The sequence below is a fragment of the Lynx rufus genome, unplaced genomic scaffold, assembly GCF_022079265.1.
Source record: "Lynx rufus isolate CCGP_SWC_20201006 ecotype Redwood Valley unplaced genomic scaffold, mLynRuf1.p SCAF_2, whole genome shotgun sequence".
In the NCBI taxonomy this organism is placed as follows: domain Eukaryota; kingdom Metazoa; phylum Chordata; class Mammalia; order Carnivora; family Felidae; genus Lynx; species Lynx rufus.
In genome coordinates this window covers 64,019,391-64,045,972 of record NW_025814834.1, presented here as the reverse complement: position 1 = coordinate 64,045,972, position 26,582 = coordinate 64,019,391, and the positions used below count along the sequence as shown (strand labels likewise).

Here is a 26,582-nt window from a genome sequence, read left to right as displayed (position 1 = left end):
AAATATTGTGTAGGCTCTTAACCAATCTTAAGAGTGTCAAAATTTATTTGAAGAAGGTTTTTTTTTTTTTTTTTTAAGTTCTGGTTTTGAAAAGGAACAGAATTGGCTCTGGGCCTTAGGTCTTGAAGTTTACAAGTTTAGCTTCTACACCTACAAAAAAAAAAAATGCCAAGTGAAGTCATTTTCAAATCTATGTACAAGGAAGTGGATAGGATCAAATTGTCTCCAAATGAAATAATCCAATTATTTTTAAAAAGCAGCACCTTCTTATGAAATAATACCATAGAGATAGATCATGGGCAAATAACAAGCTATAACCAAGTTTATATTTTTATCCACTCCTGTGGTATCCAGGTCGGGACCTGTCAAATCAGGCATTCTGGGCTTCACCTAGTCTGTCCCTTCCCTTAACATCATCAGCTATTGAAACAGTACCAGGCTGTGGGACTGCTCCTTTAATCTGGCTTAGATGCCAATCTGAGCTTTCTACCTCAGTGGCTCTGCCTGGGTCATGGGATATTAACTGACACTAAGACAGAAGACACTGGTACAATGGCCCATGGCTTCTGTGGGATTCTGGTTCTTCACAGATATAAGGAAGCAGGTTGGTTCTGGCATAGATGTCCTATGGCCCACAGCATCCCTGGTGTACACATAAAGATATGTGATATGCCATCCACGTTTCATAGGCTGCTGTTTCCTCATCTGGAGTAAGAGGAAGAAAGGATGGAGTAGACTATGTTCTTTAATGTTCTATATCTCATAATTTATGATGGTGTGCCATGGGGATTCCAAATGTTACCCAGGTAATCCCTTAGAGGGACAGTGGTTTGAAATATGATCTCCCATGAATCAAGATTCACATGAAATCAGTAGCACGGTGCCTGTCATATGAAAGACATCCAGCAAAACTTATCTGATTAAATATAAGTGGAATATCATAGTTTATTTGACCTATGAGGATGCCACTGTCCAAAAAGTTTCCATACTGCCATCTACAATACAAATGGACTATTCTCGAATAACTGAATTTAACCTTAATCATTCAAATTGTGGAAAGTCAAAAAGAGCTGCTAGTCCAGGGTTGATACAGTGCATTTAGAAGTTATCTAACTATGTCATGTGCCAATTGCTTTGATTACTGCATTTTTTTGTAATGACAGCATTTATATAACAGAATTTGCTTACAAATGCTGGGCAAAAATATTTTTGTAAAGACTGAATAGGTGGGGCATCTGGGTAGCTCAGCAGGTTAAGCATCAGACTCTTGATTTCTGCTCAGGTCATGATGTCTCAGTCGGTCGTGGGATTGAGTCCTGTGATGGACTCTGAGCTGACAGGCTCTCTCTCTCTCAAAATAAATAAATAAATGAAGAAAAAAAAAAAAAAGACTGAATGGGAAATGCCTGTGTGTACTAGTTGTGTTGTGAAGGGATTTTTTTAGGGGCTTAGAAATGTCCCAAATATTCTACCACTAGCCTGGACTCCCTTTATCAAGAAAAAAACACATAACATTTTTCCTAGGGATTCATGAGCCTTAGGAGAGACAACATGTTAATAAAAATTCATATGGAGATGTAAGATCGATAGCAGGTCTTTTCCTGGAATGAATATTTGGTAGGGTTGGAGTATTTGAAAGCTCAACTGGATGGGAAAAGAACACCAAAACTTCACCTCTTGTACGACTTTGAGTAGAGAAAACCCTTCTTGTACTGGTTGATGAAGCCATCAACCAGTAATGGCCATCAACCAGCCATTACGAAGCCATTTGTGCTGATCATAGCACTTAAAGGTAACTATTACTCTGAGTAAACTTAGTGTAATTATACTGATAAGCTATTTATAAATATATTTATTTCTGAAGGTTTCTCTAATTGATTGGCTCACCTAATATTTCTAATCACAGTTCTGCCCCTAACTAATGAAGTTATTTTCAGCTCTTTGGCATTTTACTATAAAATAAAAGGATTAGATGTTAGTGATTTTCAAGCTATGCTCCATGGAATCCCTTCAGTGGTCTCTCTGGTGCATTAGAGTGGAGTGGGAAGGAGAGAGGTGGGATAGGAAAGGGAGAGCCAAAGCCAAGGTCAAGAGATTTCATGCGCTCAAAGCAGATATGTTCCAAGGTTTTCTGATCTCACACACACACACACACACACACACACGCACAGCAAGATGGTCCTGGGTTCCACTTTGACATTTATGCAAGTCTGCTTTTCACAGATTTTTGTCTTTAAGTTTCAGTGGATGGGACATGATGAAAGGTACGGAATCACTGTTTCCAAAGAAGGGGTTGTGCTGAAATAATGGAAGTATTCTTAGCTATTCTTTTATTTACCGATATCACATTTATCTCATGTAGATCAGGGTTTGTCAGGGAGTGTCTGGTACATTGCATGTAGAGTTAGAGATAAAAAATCTCTCCATTGCTGTAATAAGAAGAACATCCTGTTGTCACCTGATCACTAAGTTAACAACAACACAATGTATTCAGGAGCTTTTGAACTAGTGTGTGCCTGGGCATCCTGGAGTTTAGGGAATGGGTTATAAGTGTACCTGAGACATGAATCTCGGCAACCCTAAAACTGGCAGAATGTGGTTGGGGGACAGAACTCATGGGCCAATTTCCTCTGCCTGGAACAACTTCGCTCATTTACCACACTGTCCTAGTACAAATAGCATTTTCTAGATGTGTCATAATGTGAAAACAGTTAGGAAGTACCAGTCTATTAAATAACAGGAAATCATCTTCCAAAATCCTGGCAGCTGAAGCATCGATTGAAGCATAAGATGTGCTTCGTTTGAGCAGCCTCTTGCTTTAACAAGTCGAGTTTGAATGCCTTTGGAAAAGACAGAAACTCCCCACTTTCTCACAGTCTCCCTGACTCCCTCCAAAAACAATTGAACTTTGAATCAATGGTTTAGAAACATTTAAGGCTGTCTGGCCTCCTAGAACTGGTCCTCTGGAGATAGTATTTTAAAAACATGTCTTAGAGAGTTTTGATGGCTTGATAAATTTGGGAAATTCAGCAGCCCCTGCAGCCCAGCACATAAAAATTCTCAACTGGTTCTGCTCATTTCCACTTTGGTTAGGGGCAAGATTTCCCCTCCATGCTCCCATCCTCATACATGGGGTCCAAGGTATCCTATTCTCTCCCCAGGTCTGCTAGATGCAGACTCCTCAGGTGATGGGGCTGGTGTGGGCCCATCCCCTGGGACACCTCATCTCAGAGTCCCTTCCTTGCACTCCTGGCTCTCCTGATGGGAGGTTCTTCTCATGTTGCTCTGAAACCTCCAAATTCCTCCAGTCTACATCTCTGCTCTGTCTTTTCCCAGCCCCAGCCCCGGCCTCCTAATGTTTCAGAGCAAGAAAACTCACTCTACAAGCACCCATTCAAATCTTTCTCTCTTGCACATGGCCCCCTGGCGTTTTTGCTGGGTCTTTGTTTCTGCTTTGCTGTGGGCTGGAGAGAGAAGCAGATAGGACATTACATTAAAAACTTACAATTTGATATTGTGAGATATTTCTAAGTAAATCAAATAAGAAAGCTACAGGACTTAGAAAGAAAATCATAAAATTTTATTGAACATAAAATAAGATTTGAACACACGAAAAGACTTACTATGTCCTTGGATGGGAGGTCTAAATACCATAAAAAAGTCAATTTCCCCAAATTGATATATTTATGTAATGACATTCCAATTAGGATTCCAACAGGGACTTTTTTTTTAAAAAATGTAATTAGATAAATCCTCATATGCAAGAATAAATGCCCAAGTATAGCCAAAGAAATTATGAAAAGGAATGAAAAAAAAACCAGTTGTTTACAGAAAGCAGAAGCAAAGTGTTAAATATCTCTATAACTTAGGTAACGAGTTCCTGTGTGTATCATTATTATTATCTGTATCATTATTATTTTACGAAACATAAAAATGTTTCATAATTTAAAACAAAAAGTTTAAAGACTGTGTCTGAGTTTGAACTATGTTCAGCTGCACATTTTAAAAGTCAAAAATAAGAGTGGCTTTTCAAAACCCCTATTATTACATTCCTCTCACACATAAAGTAAGTCCAAAAGTAGAGAGTTGAGGGCTTATCTGGTGGCCCCCAGGGCCATCAAGGACCCAGGCTCTTTTTCTTTTTCTATTCTACCATCGTAATACATGGCATCTATCCTCAAGGCCACCTCGTGGCCTCAGCCATCGTTTCTAAGTATAGGTATCGGGGAACAGAGGAAGGAAACGTCACTGAAACCTCACACAACACTTTTACCCATGCTTCCTTGGGAAACGTTTAGTCACATGGCTACATCTAAGGGAGAGACACCGAGAAAAAACTTTATGCTGGGGATATGTGCCCTGCTTCACATTTATTTATTTTCTTCTCATGATACCTATGTGTGATTTGTGGAATGTTATTTGGTAGTGTAGTAAGAAAATAAAAAGGTTAGGGGTGATTTATTGAAAACGTTTAGGCAACAGAGGAGCAAACAAAAAAGCTAAACAATCTTAAAATGCCCACTAAAACTTTCCCATTGTACCTGTAAGGGAAGGAAGGAGGCCTTATAAGATCATATCGTTCACAGACAAGTTATTTTTATAGAAATAGAAGTGGGTTGGTTGCCAAATAGTAATTTTACTCTCATGACTCAGGGGAGAATCATTTCCTCAGACATCCTACATCTGAACCTCACTGTAGGCATGTTTTGCTTGCTCTGCAGACAGCTTAAAAATTTGTAAATTGTTTGCTACCATTGTTTTTTTTTTAAACCGTATTTCAGATGCCAATCCCTATGTCAGCTTTTTGGGACAGACTAGAATATCTGGCCATCCTGGGCTGCAGTCCCTTGGTCCAGAGCAGTGGGGACAGCTGTCTCTCCAGCTCGCTCTCCCCACCCTACTCCTCACTCACTGCCCCCTGCCTGCAGACTCGTGATTTTGTCAACTTTGCTTTAGGAGTTCACAACGTCTTTATAAAGAGCATTGCTCCCTGACTGCTGTCTTTGAGCCCGAGGTAGTTTCATTGGAGCCATTTGCTATTCCTGTGTGTCTGCCAAACCCTGCCCTGGCTCTCTGTGCTAAGTTCAGGTGAAAGGAGAACCACTGCATAAAGATAAAAGAACTTGGTACAGGGACACCTGGGTGGCTCAGTCGGTTAAGCATCCAACTTCTGCTTAGGTCGTGACCTCAGAGCTTGTGAGTTCAAGCCCTGCGTTGGGCTCTGTGCTGACAGCCCGGAGCCTGGAGCCTGCTTCGGGTTCTGTGTCTCCATCTCTGTCTCTGCCCCTCCCATGCTTGTGCCGTCTCTCTCTTTCTCTCAAAAGTAAATACACATTAAAAAATTGTTTTAATTATAGTTAAAAAAAGGAATTTGGTATCTATAGGATTGTATTTCTATATCCTAGATTTGGTTCATTCCGCTCTGAAGTTAAGGACCTGGATCAGGTCCTTTCCTTTAGGTCCTTTCCTCCTCCGTGACCCCGTGTCCTCTGTTTGCTACTCTGCCTGCACACACACCAGGTGTTCCCATGACAACTGAAGGGTTGCCTTGGCCCTGAGGATTCACGTCCGTGAATCTGCCAGCTGCATAGTAGGTGCTCCCTGAATGTGAGCTCTCAAAGCCACTGGAGTGCTGGACGAGGCTGGCTCGTCGGAGGAACAAAGAGCCACAGCACGGCCCTCATTTCATACAGAACTTGCATCCTCCTCTGTAAAATCTCATTTTAAAAAATGCAATGAGGTATCACACCTCCCACATGGAAACTCTGAGGGAATGTGCTTGGGACTGTTCCACCGCCTAACTGATCCACTCTGTGTCAGGACAGCTGCAGAATTCATTCACGTTTAGTCTCTTCATTTGGGCACTTAAAATCTACCATCATCAATGTCTACTTTTACAAATACAATTTTCAGGGTGACTTCGTGGAGTTCGAAATCAAATGACAAAATCTTTCCCATTGAATTCTTGTGTCTGTAGGCTAAATTCATATAGGAATGAATTTATAAATATTTATTCATAAATTTGTAAAAGTTTGGTACAACAAAAATGTTCAACTCATTATTATAACATTCTTATTACTAGAGTTAGAAAAAAAAATTTTAATGTCTACTTTTGAGAGGGAGAGAGAGACAGAGCACAAGCGGGGGAGGGACAGAGAGAGAGGGAGACACAGAATCCGAAGCAGGCCCCAGGCTCTGAGCTGTCGTCAGCACAGAGCCGGGTGCGGGGCTCAAAATCATGAACCGTGAGGTCATGACCTGAGCTCAAGTCTGACGCTTAACTGACTGAGCCACCCAGGTACCTCTTTATTACTAGAGTTAAATCAGATTTAGAGGGACCAGGACACATTTTATTAGCAAGTTATTTCACTTACATATTCATATCTCATCCAAAAAAAAAAAAAACACACATTCACTTCATGAGTTCATGGTATGGCACCCAGGAATATTATTTGGGAACTTGGGGTGGAGGCACAAAATGATTACTCAGTGTACATATTTCAGAATGTACTTTTAACCATCCTGGGAAACAATAGAAGTGACAGGAAGTCAGACTTCAAAATCACCCCACTGCTGACTTGTTGCCTGGGGACAAACAAACCAGCTGTATTTTTGAAAAGTTCTGCCGGGTATTTCATATCCAGGCATAAGACACTTAATCTTTATTTTAGGAACTCATCCAAAATGTGTACATCCCCTTAGCTTCACGATCATTTACAATGACAGTCATCATTACAGAGCAGTCTGAATTTATCGTTCTGTCTTTGAAAGTGCTCATAACCCTTCTGTGCTTTTCTTTTTCAGTATAATAAAGTGTACAAGAATCTAAAGGGGTTTTCTCAAAATGGAGAGAATTTCTGCAAGCAGGTCACATCCATTCTTCAGCAAAGGTACAAAAATGCACGTTTGCAATAAACAGTTCTTCTTTCATTGCAGCTAGCAATATGACCGGAGAAGTGATTACAAGCTGTCCTACTTTCCAGAACTCCGTGTTGTATTTTGGTACTGGAGAGATTAGTTTGAAGAGTGATTCTCCTCTATTGCACACTTATCACTTGGGTGCCATAAAAATCAGGAAACGATAGGAAGTAATTCTGCTTGCGAAGGCTCAGTCAAGTCTCTTTTGACTTCGCATACTGAGTTTATCAACCCCCTCCTGGGGCACTCCACTGGGCCTGATGTATATGCCATTATTAGATTCCCATACTGATGGCAACTGTGAGTTTACATTTCCGTCTTCCTTACCAGGGCAGGGGCTGTATCCTATTCATCTTTTCATGTCTGGGCTTTGGACTTCCTCAGTAAATGTCTCATGAATGAAAAGTGATCATTTTCAGCATCATCTTCTCTTAATACTAGATGTGATCATGTGTAAAGTTGTTGACTATGCTAAAATGAGCACACCTAAGTCAGTCAAGAAAGTTACAGAAGTTCCTGCTTAAAATTAGAGAACCCAAGAACTGAATTGGGCCGTAAAGAGTCCTTAAGTCTTTTCCCTATATCTAGACAGCTCTATAATAAGCAACCCTAGAGAGTTAAACCTATTCTTTTAAGATAACCATTTCAAATTTAAAGTATGGCATGTGTAGTATATATGGATCAATTACATCCTGCATTAGTAGGATGAGAGCAAATGAGAATATTAGCTTTATCAGGAACAATCAGTAAGGCCAGGGAAAGATAAAGGAAAGCTCAAACAGGCAGTTATTAAAAAAACAAAAACAAAACAAGCAAACAAACAAACGAAACACATGTTTGTCAAATGGAGTCAAAAAGAAAAAAAATTAAAATAAGTTACTTCTATCTTAATAGCCAATTGCTTTGATTCTGAGAGGAACAGGGAGGAACAATCTGGGAGGGAATTTCTTCTTTAAGAAAATATTTATTTTTTTAGTCTCAAAAAATTATTTAAAATAGGACCAGTTAGCTATTGTACAAATTCAACCCATTATCTAGATTAGAAAGCACCCCCCTCCTGCAGATTGGGAAGGATCTATACATATTTTAGCCATGCATGTGACCTGGATTAAAGTCCTCTGGGCCTTGATTATTTGGTGTCCCTGTGTTCAAAATTAGTGCCCCGTAGACAGCAATGAAGACAGAAGGCAGGTGATAAATAATGCTTGGCAAATGGACTTAAGAATGAATGGAATAAATATGGGGGAATCAGTGCTCCGAACTGTCTTATTGTTTTTCCCTGTCCAGGTCACTCCAAACCTCCACGCTGCCACAGACACATCTACTTTATATACAATCACAACCTTCATTTCTTACCTGGGTCTCTCAGAGTTGCTTCCTAGGGCTACTATCCTTCCCAGAGTTATTCACATGCAAAGCCTTCCACCCATAGGTTCTAGAGCAGCAAACAAGCTCCAAAGAAGAAGAAACACTTGGGTAGCTAAGAATGTTTCTCTCCATAGTTTTACCTTCCTATGGAGTGGAAATTAGAATTTGAAGATCTAAAGAACAGTACTGGTTAGCAAAATTACTAGCACTTTTCTGGGATAAAAACTGCACAGCATACATATGAGAGGGGAATCTAATGTTTACCTTGACTGGAGAAATTATGCTAGGTATTAGGTCATTTATGCAATAGATGCTTTCCTGGACATTTTTGTAAAGCTGAACTTATAAGCTGAACTTATACAACAATTAAATAATTTCTCCCTAACCAAGATGCCATTTGAGTTGCTTTATATTTACTCCTGATAAATGTGCTTTTGGCAATGTCTCCTCACACCTGAACTTTTGGTTCTCCTTCCTCAGCTCACTTGTTTGATCATGTAATTAACCTGAAGGATGTTCACCCACACTAAAAGAGTAGGTATTTGGAGACAACATTTTTCTAACAAACTTTCTTTTTTTTTTTTTTCAGACACAAACTTTCTATTAATCTTTGAATATGTAACACATTGTGTTTTTTTCCATCTATATTTCTATATGTTAGCTGGCAAATACAGAGTCCACTTCACTTGTTAGAATTGGTTTTTTTTTCCCCCATGGGGAGTGATTCTAAAGTCACTAACTCTTCCTATAAGGTGTTTGAACTGAGTTGACATAATAATCATAGCAAAAGGAGGAATGGTCACAACATAATTGGTACTATACTTGCCTTACCCTTTCCATTCTGAGAAATCAGTATTTATTACCTTAGATATACAAAAGATAAGAGCTAGGCCATCAGCCATCTTTGTAAATGGGTAGAGTTATTACATATAAGTCAATGATATCTTTCCTCTGTATTAGAAAAATACCTGGAAACCAATACTCTTTTTAAGATTTTATTTATTTATTTACTTATTTACTTACTGACTTACTTACTTGAGACAGCAAGCATGAGCAGGGGAGAGGCAAAGGGAGAGAGAGAGAGAGAGAGAGAGAGAGAGGGAGAGAGAGAATCCCAAGCAGGCTTGGGGCCCCATACCACAACTCTGTATAAAAACTATCCAGTTACTTAGAGTATAGACAAGTAATGAGAAACCCCATCAGACAAGTAAATGGTACTCCTGGAACACGTATAGTAGGCATTCTCTGTGAAGGTTATGACATAGAAAATTATGAAGACAAATCCAGTGGCCAGGATAATAAAAGATATAGTGAGGAAGCATATGGGGCTTCTTAGGGCTAAAGGTGTATCAGTCATATAAAATACATTCAGTAAATACTTGTAGATTGAAAGAATAAATGAATGCAAGATAGTTAAAGGTTTCTTTCTTTTTAATTTTTTTTGTTTTTTAGAGAAAGAGAGAGAGAGAGCATGAGCAGAGGAGGGGCAGAGGGAGCAGGCGGAAAGGGGGATAGAGAATCTTAAGCAGGCTTCACACAAAACATGAAGCCCAATGCAGGGTTCTGTTTCAAGACCTTGAGATCACGACCTGAGCCGAAATCAAGAGTTGAACGCTTAAGGGACTGAGCCACCCAGATGCCCCTATTTTATCATTATGCCTACATTGCTAGAACAAGGTCTTTACTGTCCTTGGATTTTTAACAATTCCAGACACCTTGCTTACGAATACATTGGAATGCGTTTCCGCATGGCAGTTCCACATTAGCACATGGCTACAAGAGACAGCATCACGATCAAGCTTTAAGCCCAGATAATGCTTCATTTCCAAGCTCAGCTGCCTACCAATTTGTTCTAATTGGTGGTGATAGAAAAGTGCAGTTGTTATTAAAACATCATTTTGCCTGGCAATTCTGCAATTCATGGTCATGCTTAACTTCTTTTATCCAATTAGCAGCATCAGTTTCCCTTTTTTTTTTTTTTTTTTTGTAGTAGCAACTCTGATTTAGCCAGAAACACACAGCAGCTCCTGACATGCCTAATGTCAAAGTCATCGGGTTCGCTTTAACACAATTACAGATCGGACTTAAAGGACAAAGGCACATTCCCCAAAACTGTTTATGAATGTTTGGTCCCCTGCACCCTCACAGCTAGGGCTCAAACAGGCTTTCATGGGAAAATCAATTGTTCTCTGTAAGGAAGCTTCAGGGCAGGTTTTCAAATGGCAAGTGCCACTGGTCTGGACATTAAAATAAATAAATAAATAAAAAGAAAGAAAGAAAAGAATGAAACAAAGAAATAAGTATAGTTAGTCATTGTTCCATCCACGATTCATTGCAGATGCTGTCAACAAAGGCATAAATGATTGAAATGAAAATATTGATAAATCCTAAACTTTTCTACTCTGCCCATGGCCTGAGTGATCTTAACTTCTATGGCTTCAGCTCTTTTTTGCATATTGGTGACTCATACATTTATATTACCAGGCAATATGTCTTATCTGTACTCCAAGCCATACATCTGACACTCTATTGGGCATTTCCACCTAGGTGTCCCATGCAACCACAAAGTCAGCCTATTCAAAACAAAGTTTATCAGCTTTTCCCCAAAGTGGATACTCCTGGATGTTTTACCATGGTGACTGGGACCTCTGCCCACCCAATTAAGCCCAATTATCTGGGAGTCATCCATGACCCTTCTTCTTTCTCACCTCATGACCAGATCTTCATGTTTCTCTCTTTTAAGCACCTGTTATACCCATAGCTTTCTTATCATTTCATGGCCTCTGCCATTGTTCTGGGGGGAAAAAAATCTCTTAACCTATTCTTCGTCTAGGAGTACTGCCTTGAAGTTGTGCAGTTTGTACACTGCATAAAAGCACCTGCAGGGGCTGAGTGAAAGCAGAAATCTAACCCACTCTCCACCCTCGAGCCTTGCACCTTGGCTCCGAGCTGTGCCTTTTCAAAGAATCTCCTTTTTCTAATGCAAGCAAAGTTATCTCAACTAGGGAGCTGGCAAGGACTCTGCCCCTATCTCTCTAACACATCTTCCACTCTGTGACCATGACCCTGTTTAAGACTCTTCAAAGACTTCCATGACCTTTAGTATAAAATTCAGCCCTCATAGCATTTTATAAAAGGGCCTTTGAGATCTGGGCCCTGCCTCCCAATCCAATTTGTCTCCCTCCATCTACCCATGACCCCCACCCCTCTTCATCTATTGAACCACTGGTAGTCACAACTCCGCCTTGTGTCCTTGCCACCCCTCCTACCAACTCCCACCTGCCCTGATGGGTCCCTGAATTTGTGCATACTGTATCCTATGTCTGCTAGACACTTCTTCACCTTGGTTACCAGTCTGCATTCAATAGATCTCCAAGATTCAGCTATCCCACTCATGTGAGCCTTCCCTGACTCCAGTCCCATCTCAAAATGGTACTCCTCAGGGATGCGGAGAACTTATCTCTGCTCTAGATCCTACTACTCTACATGGTTACAGTCTGTTCACTTGCCTGTCTCTTCCACTGGAGGCTGACCTCCTTGAGAGTCTCTGTATCCCATGTGACCAGCACAGAGCCTAGAATAGAACAAGCGTTCAACAGATGTTTACTGAGTAAATGAATGTGTCAGTGTAGGAGTGACTTTAGGCAGTCCTATCTTTTAAGAAGTTCAAGTTAGGCTATTTCTGAGAAGCAATAAATAAATGTGTGAAAGAAATTTACTTACATGGTATATAGATTATTTTGAACAAAAAGCTAGACAAGAATGACAGAAACACTGAAGATACCATTTGTTCAGCACAATCTACAGATCAGGCACTGTGTTAGATATGTCTTATAGTTGGTGTCTTTCACTTTTTTAATTCTCACAGCTCAATGCAATGTGACCATACTCTCACTCATTCATAATATAGAGATGGGGATGTGGAAAAAAAGGATACATTTTGATTTCTACCCAGCTCAACACACGCTGGGTGTGAGGGCATCTGGCCACCGGGCACTGCCACTGTGGGTATCCCAACATGCTCAAGGGGTCCTAGTGTAGCCCCCTTCAGAGTCTTAAAGTCCTCTGTGGGAAATGACATCAGCGGCCATTAAGCCTAGTAGCTTCTAAATCTGGTAACACGGGGGCCTGGGGGAGCCCTCAGGGGCCACTTCAAGGAGTGAGGAGAAGTTAAGCGGGCAGGGCTCAGCTCCCTTTTGACTCCCTCTCTCATTATATCAGAGTATAGTGTTTCTATGACATGGTGAAATGCTGTACACAATTTTGTTTTCCAGCTAAAAAGTTAGGCATATGGCCCTTCTTGTCCATTTTACCTGACTACCCCCCCCCGCCCCCAAACAACACTCTCACCTGATTCCACTGACCTCACTCAGTTCAGGAATTACCAGCCATGGAGAATCTGAAGTTCTGGAGCTACCATAGCTGTGTACTCTCTGGGCCGGAAGTGAGCAGTAACTGAGTGGCGCTTGAATTCTGGGCAGCGAAGGAGGGTCTGGTCCTCGCATTTCATCTTCTCATACTGTTCTTAGCAGCCAGAATTAGGGCAATCGATACTGATGAGGTGGGCGTTGTGGGCTAGCCGAGAGCCCAGGCACTCAAGTAACAGAGAGCTTCCGTGTGAAAATGTCTTCCAGATGGCTAATAACTAACTTTTAAATACAGCCTAGTTATAAAATGGGCTTAGGACCATCTTCCAAAAGACAAACTGATAAGGCTTGGGTATAAAATATCAATATACCAGCCCCAAACCAGAAGCTGCTGCTGGTGGAAAGTAGGAAACCAGAGGTGGGACTGATTCACAAACATTTTCAGATTACTAAAATTTCTTCTTAATTCATAATGAAGGGATGGCTCTGGTACTTGCTGTTTTCAAGCTTGAGAGAGGCTTAGTTCAATTTTAATTAATTCCTCATAGACACAGGGGCAGCTACAGTCTTTTTTTTAAATCACTTTTTATCATCTTAATTTTAATAGAGCAGGATATGCTAAAATTGATGACATGGTCACTTATATTCTTACAGTTTAATTTGTGCTCTATCTAAAATATTGAATCTGATACCACATATTCTTCCTCTCCCCTTTCTTTCAAAAGTATCATTTATTTTAAAATTGAAGACAAATGTTGATCTTTGACTTACTGGTTGGTCTTCATTATTACTAATGAAAATTTATTGACCTGCCTCCACATGCTGAGAGGAAATTAGAATATAAATGGATTAAAAGTCAGTGCATGCCATTTCCCTGGTTCAGGATCTTTAAGGCTCACTGGAATATTCTGAGATTGAGTTATGCATCAAAATATATATACGTACATCATCAATTTCACATGTGCCAAGACAGTTGCTTGGAGAAGAAATCTCGACCTCTACTACATATAGTAGCTATAGGGCTAGAATATTAAACAGACTGTTCTTACAAGCTTGTTTCTGATTATTTTAATGAGGGAATGAAAATTCTCTGTCTCGATTCGACATTAGCTCTGCCTCTCTTAACTCCCTTTACATTATGAAAACCGTGATAAAACAGCTCTCTTCAAAGGACTGAGAAGAAACCAATGTATACAGGAGTACACTTGCCACCTTTGCCTTGGGAAAACACTGAGGTCAGTGCATTTCTGTTCAGGAATTCTAAAAGGATATCCATCTATCTACCTATCACCTATCTATCGATCGATTGATCAATCGATACATATATCCACACATACTCTTTATTAGACCATAAGCACAGACGAGCCACATGGCAGTGTTTGTTTCAATTTACAAATGTCCCGGTTTATAAAAGTAAAAGCTCTCTCTATGCTTGCCAGTGGGAACATGGCTTCTTAGAGCAATTTTCTCTGGGGAGGAATTTACTCATTAACCTCTGTTAAGATGAAGGTCATTCGTTGCCAGAGGCAGGGAACTTTTCATTAGTTGGCAGACTCACCAGAAAGAGAGCTCAGAGTGTTCCATTCCTCCTGTACCCACACCCATCCTCCTGACCTTGTTTCATTTCCTTCTAACTGGCAGGGTAATCTGTTGAGGATTCTCAAGTGGTTATTAGGGTTTAAGATGTTGGCAGCCAGCTTTGCTTGGTCAATTTGAATGCTGGGTCTAAAACCCTTCAGGGTCACCATTATGCTGAAGGTGGAGGGACAGTTACAGGTGCTCTTCAAAGAGGCCGTGTCCAACTCGGTCCTGACTCAGAGACCTACATTGATGACAGCTGATATCACAGCCCCCTCCCTCCCACTTTCCAGACCCTTAACACCTCCTCCATGTCTGGGAACATGACTTATACTGATGTTTCCAGAAGATGCCCGGCAAGCTCAGTCTGCCTGTGCTGAGGTTGCTGTGAGTTCGGTCTCTAGCTGCTAAGCCACCAGGAGCCTTGGTGATTCAGAACACTGCCTTTAAAGGCGAAGTGAGAGGCGGTGACAGTTTTTAAAAGCACTTACCTTTGACTTCCCCCGCAATTCTCCATCCCCAGCCTCTTCCCCACAGTTTCAGAGGCAGGAAACTGGAAGGACCAAGCAGGCAGTTTCTCAAGCCCAGACTGCCTGGTTTCAAGTCTCAGCTCTGTCACTTCTTCTTATATGACCTCAGGAAAGTTAATGGGGGTAAACTCTCTGCATCTTGGCGTTCCCCTCCATGAAATGGGGAGAGTATGTGTGCCTACCTGATGGGAGTTCTCCCAGATTAAGTGAGGAAGTTTCATGCCTAAAACACTTAGAAGGGTGCCTGGCATGTTGTAAGTGCCCAGGAAATGTTGGATGTCGCTATTTTGTGGGCAGGCAGAACACAAGTCAAGCATCAGCAACACGTCACAAGGGATGGCAACACATTTATCAAGAGGGCACTGTTTGGAATTTTTAAGCTCTATTTCAACCTGTAAAACTACAGATCTGCCCAGATTTCTAAGATACTTGTGTGTAAAGAGAAATGCTGTGCAGTAATCGAATCTCTTTAGGCTGGTTTCCTATTGTGCTCAAGCAAAACCCAGCAGAAGTCCTGGGGCTCGGAAGCAAAGCTCAAAACAGAAGAGTATTAGCTTCACAGCCAGCAGGACCCTTTTCCTTTCTTGATGACAAAAGCCCAACATTTTCTCCCAGGTGAATCTGATTTAGTTAGCAATTTAAAGGAAAACAACACTTCCTTCTGGCAATTGTCCTTTTTATTTCCGCCTGGCCTCTGAGAGACTCCTTGTACAGCCTCCAAGAACATCCTGAAAGTGAAAATGAATTCTGAGGAAAAGGCTGTGCCCAACAGCATTACCTGTTGTGTTAGAAGCCATTCTGGATTGTCCTGGAGCTGATGGATGAGCAAACTGTGGATTCTTCCCCCAACACTTCCCATCTCTGTATATTCGAGGTGTTCTGAATGTTTAGAGATCCTTTGGGGTACATAATAATGGTACTTGAAAAATTACTATTTATTAAGAACTTGTTTGGTGCCTAGCACTTAGCTGAGCAGTACGAATACTTCATCTTATTTAATGTTCTCTGTGCTGCTTCCAAGAGAAAACGGAATGCTAAAAAAGAAAGTCTTAAAAAGCCCCCTGGTTAGCAATGGACTAGGTAAGTGGATCTAGCTACTCCAAGGGCTAGAAAGCAGTGTACTCTGACATTAGGACTGAGCAATGCATCAGGGCAGGAATGCATCGAAATAGTTTAAAATTTTCAAAAGCTGTGGAGCAAGAACAGATATAGCAGAGACCAGTTAAAAATTCTAACCAAGATCTGATGGGAAGTCCATTCGAGACTTATATACTGAGTGCCTGGCACTGTTCTAGGCCTAGAGATATAGCAAGCAGCAAACGAAACAAATTCTGGTCCTTGTGGAACTTACCTTCTAGGGGTGTTCACAGAATTGTTCATAGAAATATACTGAGAAAATATGTGGTGTAAGACAGTGGTTAAGTTCTAGAACATAAAGAAAGCCTTAAGAGAATATATAGTCACAGGGTAGCCTCTGAGATAGTGATGTTTGAACAAAACCTGTTGGGGTTTATATAAAGGAGATGCCATGTGGTTATATAGCAGGAGTATCCAGCAAGGGCCACAGCAAATGCAAAGGCCCTGAGGCAGGATGGCATTTGGCTACTAAGCAGGAGTACAGTAAGCAAGGGGATGACTGGTAGGAGAGGAAATAGAGAGGGAGATGAGTGTCAGATTATGCAGGTCAGTCCAGCAATCAATCTAGGTATTGAGCCCCTCCTAGGTTTGGATCATTTGCATATTTTAATCATCATAAAACCTCTAGACGTGGGTCTGATTACTCCCTTTAAGCAGTAACTAAAGCCACTCCAGTAAACGGTAGAGGTCTGGGCTTCTAGAACATCCAAATTCATCAAGGTGATGGTCTCTCCCAGTTTGCTGCTGACCAGCATTCTCTCTCTCCATCGATTGGAATATATTCTTAGAGCACAGAAATAGCTTTTTAAATGCAATGATGTATTTACTTATCAGCTTTATTATTTTAAAATACTTGCCACGACCATTACTTACACTTTGGAAAGGTTTGATTCCAAATGGTGTTTTAAGCAACTAGGCCTTAATATGCATTCTACAGTGACTTTCTTTCTTTCAAATAGTGGTGAAAATAACTTAAATCACAGCTATACTAACAGGGAAAGATGAATAGAAATTTAACAATAGATCAATAGCTCATGATCTCTGGATTCCATTTTATACAACAGAGCTATCTTTCCCCGTTTGATCCATGATATTAAATTCTAATTTCATTGCACTGAAAAAAATGCAGGTATTAAGTTAGTTACTAGAGAATTCTGGGATTGTTTTTCCAATGAAATGAAGTCATAAATCTAAAGATATGTTATAATAAAAATAGAATTCAAAGACTAAAAACTATGCAATAATAGTAACAAAATAAACACACCCACTCTGGTCCAAATTAAGAAGGAATACAATATAAATTGAACTTAATGTCCTACATTTGTATTATCTTCAAAGAAAGTGAGAAGATTGAATAAGACTATGTCTTTATTTTAATCTATAGATGGGCTTATAAGTAGGACATGGTAAAAATCAGTTTAAGATAACGGTGATTCAATCTATTCAAAAGAACCGAGGAGTTTGTTTTTGGAGGCATGCCCAGATTCCCTACTGAGTCTTGTCCTGCATAGAAAGTAACAGAAATTCATTTTCTAAATCTAGTTTTGGCCCCTCTGCACTTTTCCATTAGAAAGCTACTTCTTGCTTTTTGTGTAGGAGCTGCTGGGTTGAGAGGAGTGCGACCTTCTCCCCTCCCTGCCATGGCGTGTGCTTGTCCACTGGTATCAGTGTATTCTGAAAAGGGGGAGTCATCTGGCAAAAATACAACTTTGCCTAGTGTGCTCAAGGCTCCCATTCCACCATATACTGTGAACTTTGTTCATACCAACTTGCACGCAAACAACAGACAGCCCTACACTGTTATGAATTAGCAGGTCACCAAACAAGTGCTGAGTCTTAGGGTACTGGCAGAGCTGTGGCTCGAATGTCCAGAGTTTGAGGCAAGGGGACTCACCACTCCAGCCTGGGTGCTTTTGGAAACCCGTGTCACGGGGGCTGCATGTTTGCACCAACCAAAACCCGGTGTCATTGGCACCAGAGTGAACACAACTCAGAAGTGGTGTGGTCTGCCCTGGGTGCCTCAGCCTTACCAGAGCTGGTCATGTCTAAAGGTCATCATATCGAGGAAGTTTCTGAACTTCCTTTGGTGGTTGAAGATGAAGTTGAAGGCTACAAGAAGACCAAGGAGGCTGTTCTGCTTCTTATGAAACTTAAGGCTTGGGGGGCACCTGGGTGGCTCAGTCGGTTAAGCGTCCGACTTCAGCTCAGGTCACGATCTCACGGTCCGTGAGTTCAAGCCCCGCGTCGGGCTCTGGGCTGATGGCTCAGAGCCTGGAGCCTGCTTCCGATTCTGTGCCTCCCTCTCTCTCTGCCCCTCCCCCGTTCGTGCTCTGTCTCTCTCTGTCTCAAAAATAAATAAACATTAAAAAAAAAAATTAAAAAAGAAACTTAAGGCTTGGAATGATATCAAAAAGGTCTAATGCATCTCAACAAAGGAGTGCTGGAAATGGCAAAGCGAGAAACCACTGTCGTCTCCAGTGTGGGGGACCCTGCATCATCTATAATGAGGACAATGGTGTCATCCAGGCCTGCAGAAACATTCTTGGAATTACTCTATTTAGTAAGCAACTGAACATTTTGACACTTGCTCCTGGTGGGCATGGGACGGTTCCACATTTGGACTGAAAGTGCTTTCCCCAAGTTAGATGTTCTGTATGGCACTTGGTGTAAGGCATCCTCCCTCAAGAATAACTACACGCTTGATACACACCTTAGCAGAATCTGGAAAAACCCAGAGATCCAAAGAGCCCTGGGAGCAGCATGCAGGAAGAGTCATCACAGAGTCCTGAGCAAGAATTCACCAAAGAACCTGAGAATCAGGTTGAAGCCAAACCCATATGCCAAGACCATGTGCCGGAGCACCATCCTCCACCAGGCCAGGGGTCAAAAACTCTGGATGGATGAGGCAGCAGCCATGCTAAAAGCCGTATCGGATGAGAAGAGGGTTCCAGGCAAGCAGTCTGTGGTAGGGAAGAAGGGAAAGAAGCCTCTTGGTGTTAAGGAGCAGAAGAAACCTTTGATGGGAAAAAGCTGCAACTACCAAGAACGCAGAGGCTGAGAAGAAGCCTGTAAAAAAGAAAGAAACCCACCATGGAAGAAAAAATCCTGCTGCATAAATTTATATTTGTGTCTTCTATAAATGTTGAATCATTTTGGGCAGCTAATTTTTTTTTATTTTTTAAATGTTTATTTATTTTTGAGAGAGAGACAGAGCATGAGTGAAGGAGGGGCAGACAGAGAGGGAGACACAGAATCCGAAGTAGGCTCCAGGCTCCGAGCTGTCAGCACAGAGCGTGACACAGAGCTTGAACTCCAGCCGCAAGATCATGACCTGAGCCAAAGTCAGACGCTTACTTAACCAACTGAGCCACCCAGGCACCACCCCTGGGTAGCTAATTTTGAATAAAGACCTGATCACGGGCAGAAAAAACAGAAAAAAAAAGCGACTTCTTGGCTAATTTCATCATAATTGATCACTTCATTGCCAGCTATTATAATCTAGAGCTAATCTGATGGTGTTGATGTCCCAGAATAAGTAGGAAAGTTTTCCATTCTTTGCTCGATGAATTAGTTTGCTAGGTCTGCCATAATATGGTACCATAGACTTGGTGTCTTAAATAACAGAAATTGATTGTCTCACAGTTCTGGAGGCGGTAGTCCGAGATCAAGGTGTTGGCTATGTTGGTTCCTTCTGAGAGCTGTGACGAAGAATCTGTTCCATGCTGCTATCTAGCCTCTGGTGGTTTTCTGCCAATCTTTGGGACTCCATGGCTTGTAGATGCATCACCCCAATCTCTTGTCTTCATCTTCACATGGCATTCTCCCTGTGTGTGTGTTTGTCTCTATGTCCAAATTTCCTCTCTTTATAAGGACATGGCCATATTGGATCTGGCCCACCCTGATGAACTCATCTTAACTTGATCATCTGCAAAGCCCCTATTTCTAAATAAGGCCACATTCACAGGCTCTAGGGCTTAGGACTTTAACATCTTTGTGGGGGTGGGAAGGGAATACAATTCAACCCATAACTCTAGTGTAGAAGAAGGTTAAATTAGAAGCTCTCCCTCCGTAGGATCCTTTTGGATATCCTTAAGGATTTCACCTAAGGACAAGATGATCCTTATAGTAAACAAGGTGTCTCTTTGTGCAGACATGGAATGGTCAGCCTGATCCCTCCTTCATTTGTGTGTGCATATGTGTGTTTGTCTGCCATTTGGCCAGAGCATCCTACCTAACAACTATCCCTTTGCTAACAGGGCAAACTTGGAGATTAACTATGCCAAAGGACTTCAGAAACTAGCAATCAAGTTAAGCAAAACATTACAGAGCACCAAAAAAAAGTAAGTATCTGTAACAGGTAAGGCAAAATAATTCTTAAAAGCTATCAAAAGTGACATATGTCCAATCCCAGCTTCCTCTTATAAATGTGGAGGAATAATGTCAAGCATGGCTTACAGTTCTTGGGCACTTACTATGTGCCAGGCACTGCATTACAAGCTTTTATAGATGCTCTCCTTTAATCTTCATGATCCTTGGCAAGTCTTCTTAATTGTCCCTATTACAGACAAGGTCTTGAAGCTTGGAGAGTTTAAGAAACTTGCCCCAATTACACAGGTATTAAGTGACAGAACTGGATTGATCCTGTGTCCTTACAATGTCTACACCCATATTCATAAGAAGTCCCAGTGATAACATGTTACTTTAGAAACAGTGTCACCGAGTTGGAAGGTCTTGGAGTCAAGAAGTGTGAATCCCACTTTATCTCAACTCCATGACCTCCGAAGAATAACCTGGCCTCCCTGTGCCTTGATTTCCTCCACTGTTAGATGGAGTAACGACATGTGCTTCATTGTGTGTATGTGTGTGTGTGTGTTTAAGCCTGGGGGAGGTGTGTATTATATGATATCACGTATGTAGAGATTAGCTCATTGGGTCCTGAAAAACTGGTGGTTCACATTTTCCTTAGTACATTTCAGAATGAAGTTGATATTTTCTTCCAGGGGAGAGAAGAAAGATATTGGATATTCTAAAAGATATTCTAAAAATGGTCCATCAATGATAATTTATAACAAAGATTCTTGACCAATACTTGCAGGTGTCATCCTAAACTGGAAGTACCATTGCAAAGACCACTTTTGATGGTGAAAGAGAGAGGGAAAGAAAAAAAGAAGCCTTCTGGAGCTCACATTCCTATTCCTCCTCAGGAATCCTCTGTAATAGCAAATAATGGCTTTGAAATTGTTTGACTTTGAGCTCGATTTTTAGGACGGTACTTTAGTAGACTGCAAAGGAGCCATTATAGCAGAATGGTTGAGTATAGACTTTATTTACGCTGACCAGATTTAAATTCTACCTCTACCCCTCATCAAGTGGGTGAATAGGGCAATTTATTTTACCTCTCAGTGTGTATTTAAAATGGAAATAGAACCTATCTCATATAATTGCTGTGAGGATTAAATGAGATAATTTTTGAGAAGTGTGTTTAATTCCTGGCATAGAGCAAAAGCTCCGTATGTGTCCATTATGATTTTGATTACTCCCTAATTACCCTCTAAAGAATGAGAGGTGTAGGGGTGCAGGGGGTGTGTCTTGTTGTGTTGTAATCCTTGCATCCAGCATAGATGCTCCCAGAGCGGTGGCATGTCCAGAATGTTTTGTTAATAATAACCATTGATTAATTAATAAACTTTTATCTATATGAAAATCTGTGTTAGCTACTTGGATAGATAACCTGAACTATTTCTATTTTAAAAGACCAGTTAAGGGGTGCCTGGGTGGCTCAGTTGGTTAGGCACCCAACTCTTCATTTCAGCTCAGGTCATGATCTCATGGCTCATGGGTTCAAGCCCCACATCGGGCTCTGTGCTCACGGCACGGAGCCTGCTTGGGATTCTGTTTCCCTCTCTCTCTGTCCCTCCCCTGCTTGCTCTCTATCTGTCTCTCTCTCAAAAACAAATAAATAAACATTTTTTTAAAAAGTTTAAAATAAATAAATAAATAAAAGACCAGTTAAGTGAAGGTCAGAGAAATCATGTGATCTTTTCAAGGTCAAAGACACAGACCCCTCTGAGGTCCAAGCTCTAGGCTTCCTGCTCTGCTGTTCAGCTCCTCTGTGGATCAAATGTCAGCTTCTCTTCCCCAAAGGGTGCCTGAGTTCCTACTTATTTGTTTATTTACTTATATACTTTTAAAGTTTATTTATTTATTTTGGGGGGGGGTGGAGAGGCAGAGAAAGGGAGAGAGAGAATCCCAAGCAGGCTTCTTGCTGTCAGCAAAGGTCCCAACATGATATGAAGCCCACCAACCATAAGATCATGACCTGAGCTGAAATCATGAGCCCAAATCAAGAGTCAGATGCTTAACTGACTGAGCCATCCAGGCCCTCCATGGGTTCCTTTTTTAAAAATCCACTCAGGGCATGTGGGTGGCTCAGTGGGTTGAGCGATCGACTTTGGCTCAGGTCATGATCTCACAGTCTGTGAGTTCAAGCCCCGCATCGGGCTCGGTGCTGACAGCTCGGAGCCTGGACCCTGCTTCAGGTCTGTGTCTCCCTCTCTCTCTGCCCCTCCCCCACTCACGCTTTGTCTCTCTTGCTCGCAAAAATAAATAAGCATTAAAGTAAATAAATAATCAACTCTATTGAAGTTTAATTTGCATGCAATAACAAGCACCCATTCTAAGTAAATGGTTTGGTTGATTTTGATATGTGTATACACTATGTAGCTACCACCAAAATCAAAACATAGACATTTTCATCACATCAAAAGATTCTTTGTGCCTGTTTGCAATCCTTTCCCCACTTAAACAACCACTGATCTGCTTCTTATCAATACAGATTCATTTTGTGTTTCCTGCAATTTCCTATAACTTTGAGTCTATAGAAGGTAGTCTCTTGTCTCTGGTTTTATGCCTGGCTTAGGATATGCAGAAAATCTGTCATCCTCTGGTGTATCTCTCCAATTCTCTGCAAGGTGCAACCTAAGTCATTTGGAGGCACAACTTCTGCACCATCCTGACTTCAGCAGAGGCACAGGTCTGTCCCCTCCCCCTCCATCAAAGTCTACACAGGCCTCTGTCCCTGAACTTTATTAATGCAATTGAGCTTATTGTTCTGGCTTCTGAAGGCCAAGGCTATGGGCTGCTGTGAGCTATGCCCCTTCTGTGGGAGAAAATAACATCACACTTGCTAACCCTCCCCCTGTGCCGTTAGGGAGAGGTCAGTGTTCTCTTTCATGAAGTGGAGACACTGCTTACAAGACAACAAACTATCTGAGCTGTTGTCCTAAAAGCCAGCAGGAAACGGGAGCTGGACCCTAACCCCAAGAGCAGTACATGGGCTGTCCCAGGGCTCTTGGGTGCTTCACCACTTAACTTTTCTGAGCCTAGCTCAGCTTATTCATTCATGGGATGAGCAGCCTGAAAAGATTGTCTTTAGGCCCCTCCACCCCTACCTACCGCATGATCTTCCACCTGTTCTAAATGCCTTCTCACCCTTGGCTACTTTATTTTCCTGACTTTCTACCAGACATGAAATGGAAAATGAAAACTGAAATGAAAAATGATGGAAAGAAAGCCATATATGTAATGACTATAGTGCAAATCAGTAAGTTGGCAGAATTTAACCCCGTGGACAAAGTGAAATAAGATTAGGGAAATGAGTGCAATTGCTGAGTGTAGTGACTCAGACGGGATGCTGTATTTCTCAGACTTTACTGGGAAAATGACACCCACTCTTGTGCTCCCTGTTTTTGCCTCCAGCTGTCTCGTCAGTGCCTGGGCCTGGGTCTCAGAGGGCATGAAATCTGCGGCGGACCTGCATCAGTGAGTGCCCCCACCCTGGCTTACTCCAACCCCCAGGGAGGCATAAATATTTAAAGTGGGTGTGCTACAAATAGTCTGCTTCAAACTTGCCCTTAACAGATAGACTGGAACACACCATTTTATTTCCCCAGAAAATAATTTGGAAAGTAGATATAAATCCTAATACTATGCTTGTGTGTCTTTTATGTTCTATTTCCAGAAAACTTGGCAAAGCAATTGAGTTGGAAGCAATAAAACCAACTCATCAGGTCCTGAGTGTACATGAAAAGAAGAGAAAATCCGTGAGTCAAATCTTAAAGCAAGATTTCTGTCTTTGACCCTAGGAATAAACAGTGATCGAAAGTAATGCTAGGTTTCAGGAATTTGCCAGAATAAGAAACACAAACTCAAGATTTATCTACAGAGATGTTTGTTAAAGCATTGCTTATAATAGTGAAAAACTAGAAACATCTTCATCATCCAAAAATAAATCATGATAATTTGAATGGCATATTATGCAAGCATTAAAAATCTTATTATAGAAGAATTTAATGATATGGAAATTTTTTCACTATATAGTGTTAAATAAAAATGATCTCAATTTTTTAAACTATTTGTAAATATATGTATATATGAATAGAAGAAAATCTAGAGGAACCTCCTAAGAATATTAATAAGAATTACATCTACATAGTGGAATTCAAGGTTATTTTTATTTCATTTATTGTACTTTTTGTATTTACATTGTTTTTCAAGGAATAGATATTCCTTTTGTAAACAGGAATTATATGCACAATTTTTAGAAAGACGTGCTTTTCTGTGCTTAACAGCTTCAGATTAGGTAAAGGCAATAATGGATATAGTCCTCAAATAAAATTAGAAAAAAAAAAAAAAGAGAGAGAACAACTAAATACTTTCAGGACACCTGGTCCTCTTATCTAGCCCATTCTGTAGTCTTCCTGTCTACCTCTCTTCCAGAACAGTTTCATCTGTGTTTCTTTTTCTTTTTCTTTGTGTGTCATACAGTTGTTAAGCACTTTAAAATATATTTTCAGGTGATGTGAAGGGGTGTTTGATTAATGCTGCTTAGCTCTGATAGGGGTGAGGTCAGGGTCACTATTTGTTTCAAGGCCAGGTGCAGGTAAGAAGCAGTAATGGTGGTCCTTGTGAAGGAAAGGGGTGGTGGTGAGGGGAGTTTCAAGTGACAACAGCCCGATAAAGCAGGTCCTAAAGGTAATAAGTTAGTAAGATGAGGGAATTTGTAAAAGTCCTGATGGAAGATAAATGATCCAAAAACATTTTTATTCAGATGCATTAAACTGAGTCAGGAAATGGATTTGATGTTTGTGTGAACCTGTATGTATTTTTACCAGAATGGATGTTCTACTGAGGGCTGGGGTGATGGGGGAAATTTACAGTAATTACTAAAAAGCAATATAATCTTCCACCTTCACAAACAAACTTAATAAACACTGAACACCAGTCAATATTTCATTAATTACAAGATAGTTCTCATAACCTCGTATTTATATGATAGTCACTAGCATTTCCTTAGTACTTACCATAAATTAGGCACAGTGACATTATCATTATTATCACAGTGCTTTGGATAATTCATTCCATGATCCCCCAAATCGCTGGTCCAGTTCAGAGTCTTCATTTTGGCCTTTCTCCTCCTTGCTGCTCCCCCAAAACCCTGGCCCACTCTCTCACAGAAGATAAAAATGAGCATTTTTTTTAAAAAGTGAACTTGTTCCACATTTCACAGAGTCAAAAGTGACATAATGCACAAAATTATTTTCATCGTATTTGTTACATAAATTGTATATTCCAAATTTAATCAGCTGGTAACATAAAAGTGCAATGTTGCTAGGTCTCAGTGTGGTTGAGTGATAGCTGAGCTGTGGGCCTGCAAAAAAAGTCTACGGTCCAGGAAGAAAAAGTTTTGCCTCATAGAATCTGATCTCCTTGGGGGGTTGGCTAGGGGCATTTTTATCATTATTATTGTCCTTTTGGCTGTTGAAAAGCAGGAGAAAAGTTAATTATAATTAAGAATTCAATCTCTTTGAGGGCTGCCTGGGTGGCTCAGCTGAGCATCTGACTCTTGATTTGGGCTCAGGTCATGATCCCAGGGTCGAGTCCCGGGTGGGGCTCTGCACTGAGCATGGAGCCTGCTTAAGATTCTCTCTCCCCCTCAGCTCCTCCCCCCTGCTCACGCACACTTGTGCTCTCTCTCTCTCTCTCTCTCTAAAATAAAAAAATTAAAAAAAATTGTTTTAAAGAATTCAATCTCTTTGAAATTAAAACAGTATTCATTTCAGGGGCCATGAGACACTTAGTAAAATTAGCACTGCCAGGACTGTTATAGATTGTCATGGTGCTAGAAGTTGGGCCACGTGAAATGATGTGGAAGAACCAATGGGAGCGAAAGTGACGCCAGATTCTGCAAGACCCCCTCCACACAGATTGTACACATTTATATTGTTTCTACAAGCTTTTATATAGTCACATCGTTTACGTAGAAATCATTCTTTTACCAAATGCACTCAAGCTAAATCCTATCAGGAGATTTTTGACATGGGGAAAAGATAGTTTGACTACTTTTCTCAGGACTTTGAGATTCCTACGAACTGTGATCGTGACTGTGCCAGAATTTATAAGCCAGCCCCATGACTCAACAAAAAGAGAGGAAAAAAAATCATTTTTATTTTTTTCTGTTCATAGCTTGATAATGAAGTTGAAAAGGCAGCAAACCTTGTCATTAGCAACTGGAATCAACAAATCAAGGCAAGTATACATACAAATGTCATTTATGTGAACTCAGTTTTTAGGATTGAAACTTTTTGCCTTTGCATGAATGTGATCATGTGTTTTAGTGTTAGTC

At 40.9% G+C, this 26,582-nt stretch overlaps 1 protein-coding gene and 1 pseudogene across 1 annotated transcript in view; both read left to right on the top strand.

Moving 5' to 3' along the window:
• Positions 1 to 26,582, top strand: part of NOSTRIN (nitric oxide synthase trafficking) — a 64,236-nt gene that overhangs the window by 1,929 nt on the left and 35,725 nt on the right. The window contains 7 exon segments of the mRNA XM_047085260.1: positions 6,805 to 6,890; positions 20,155 to 20,238; positions 20,994 to 21,060; positions 21,062 to 21,111; positions 23,657 to 23,719; positions 23,919 to 24,000; positions 26,423 to 26,485. Coding sequence (XP_046941216.1) covers positions 6,805 to 6,890; positions 20,155 to 20,238; positions 20,994 to 21,060; positions 21,062 to 21,111; positions 23,657 to 23,719; positions 23,919 to 24,000; positions 26,423 to 26,485 — 495 coding nt within the window.
• LOC124515654 (60S ribosomal protein L4-like) lies at positions 17,503 to 19,014 on the top strand (annotated as a pseudogene).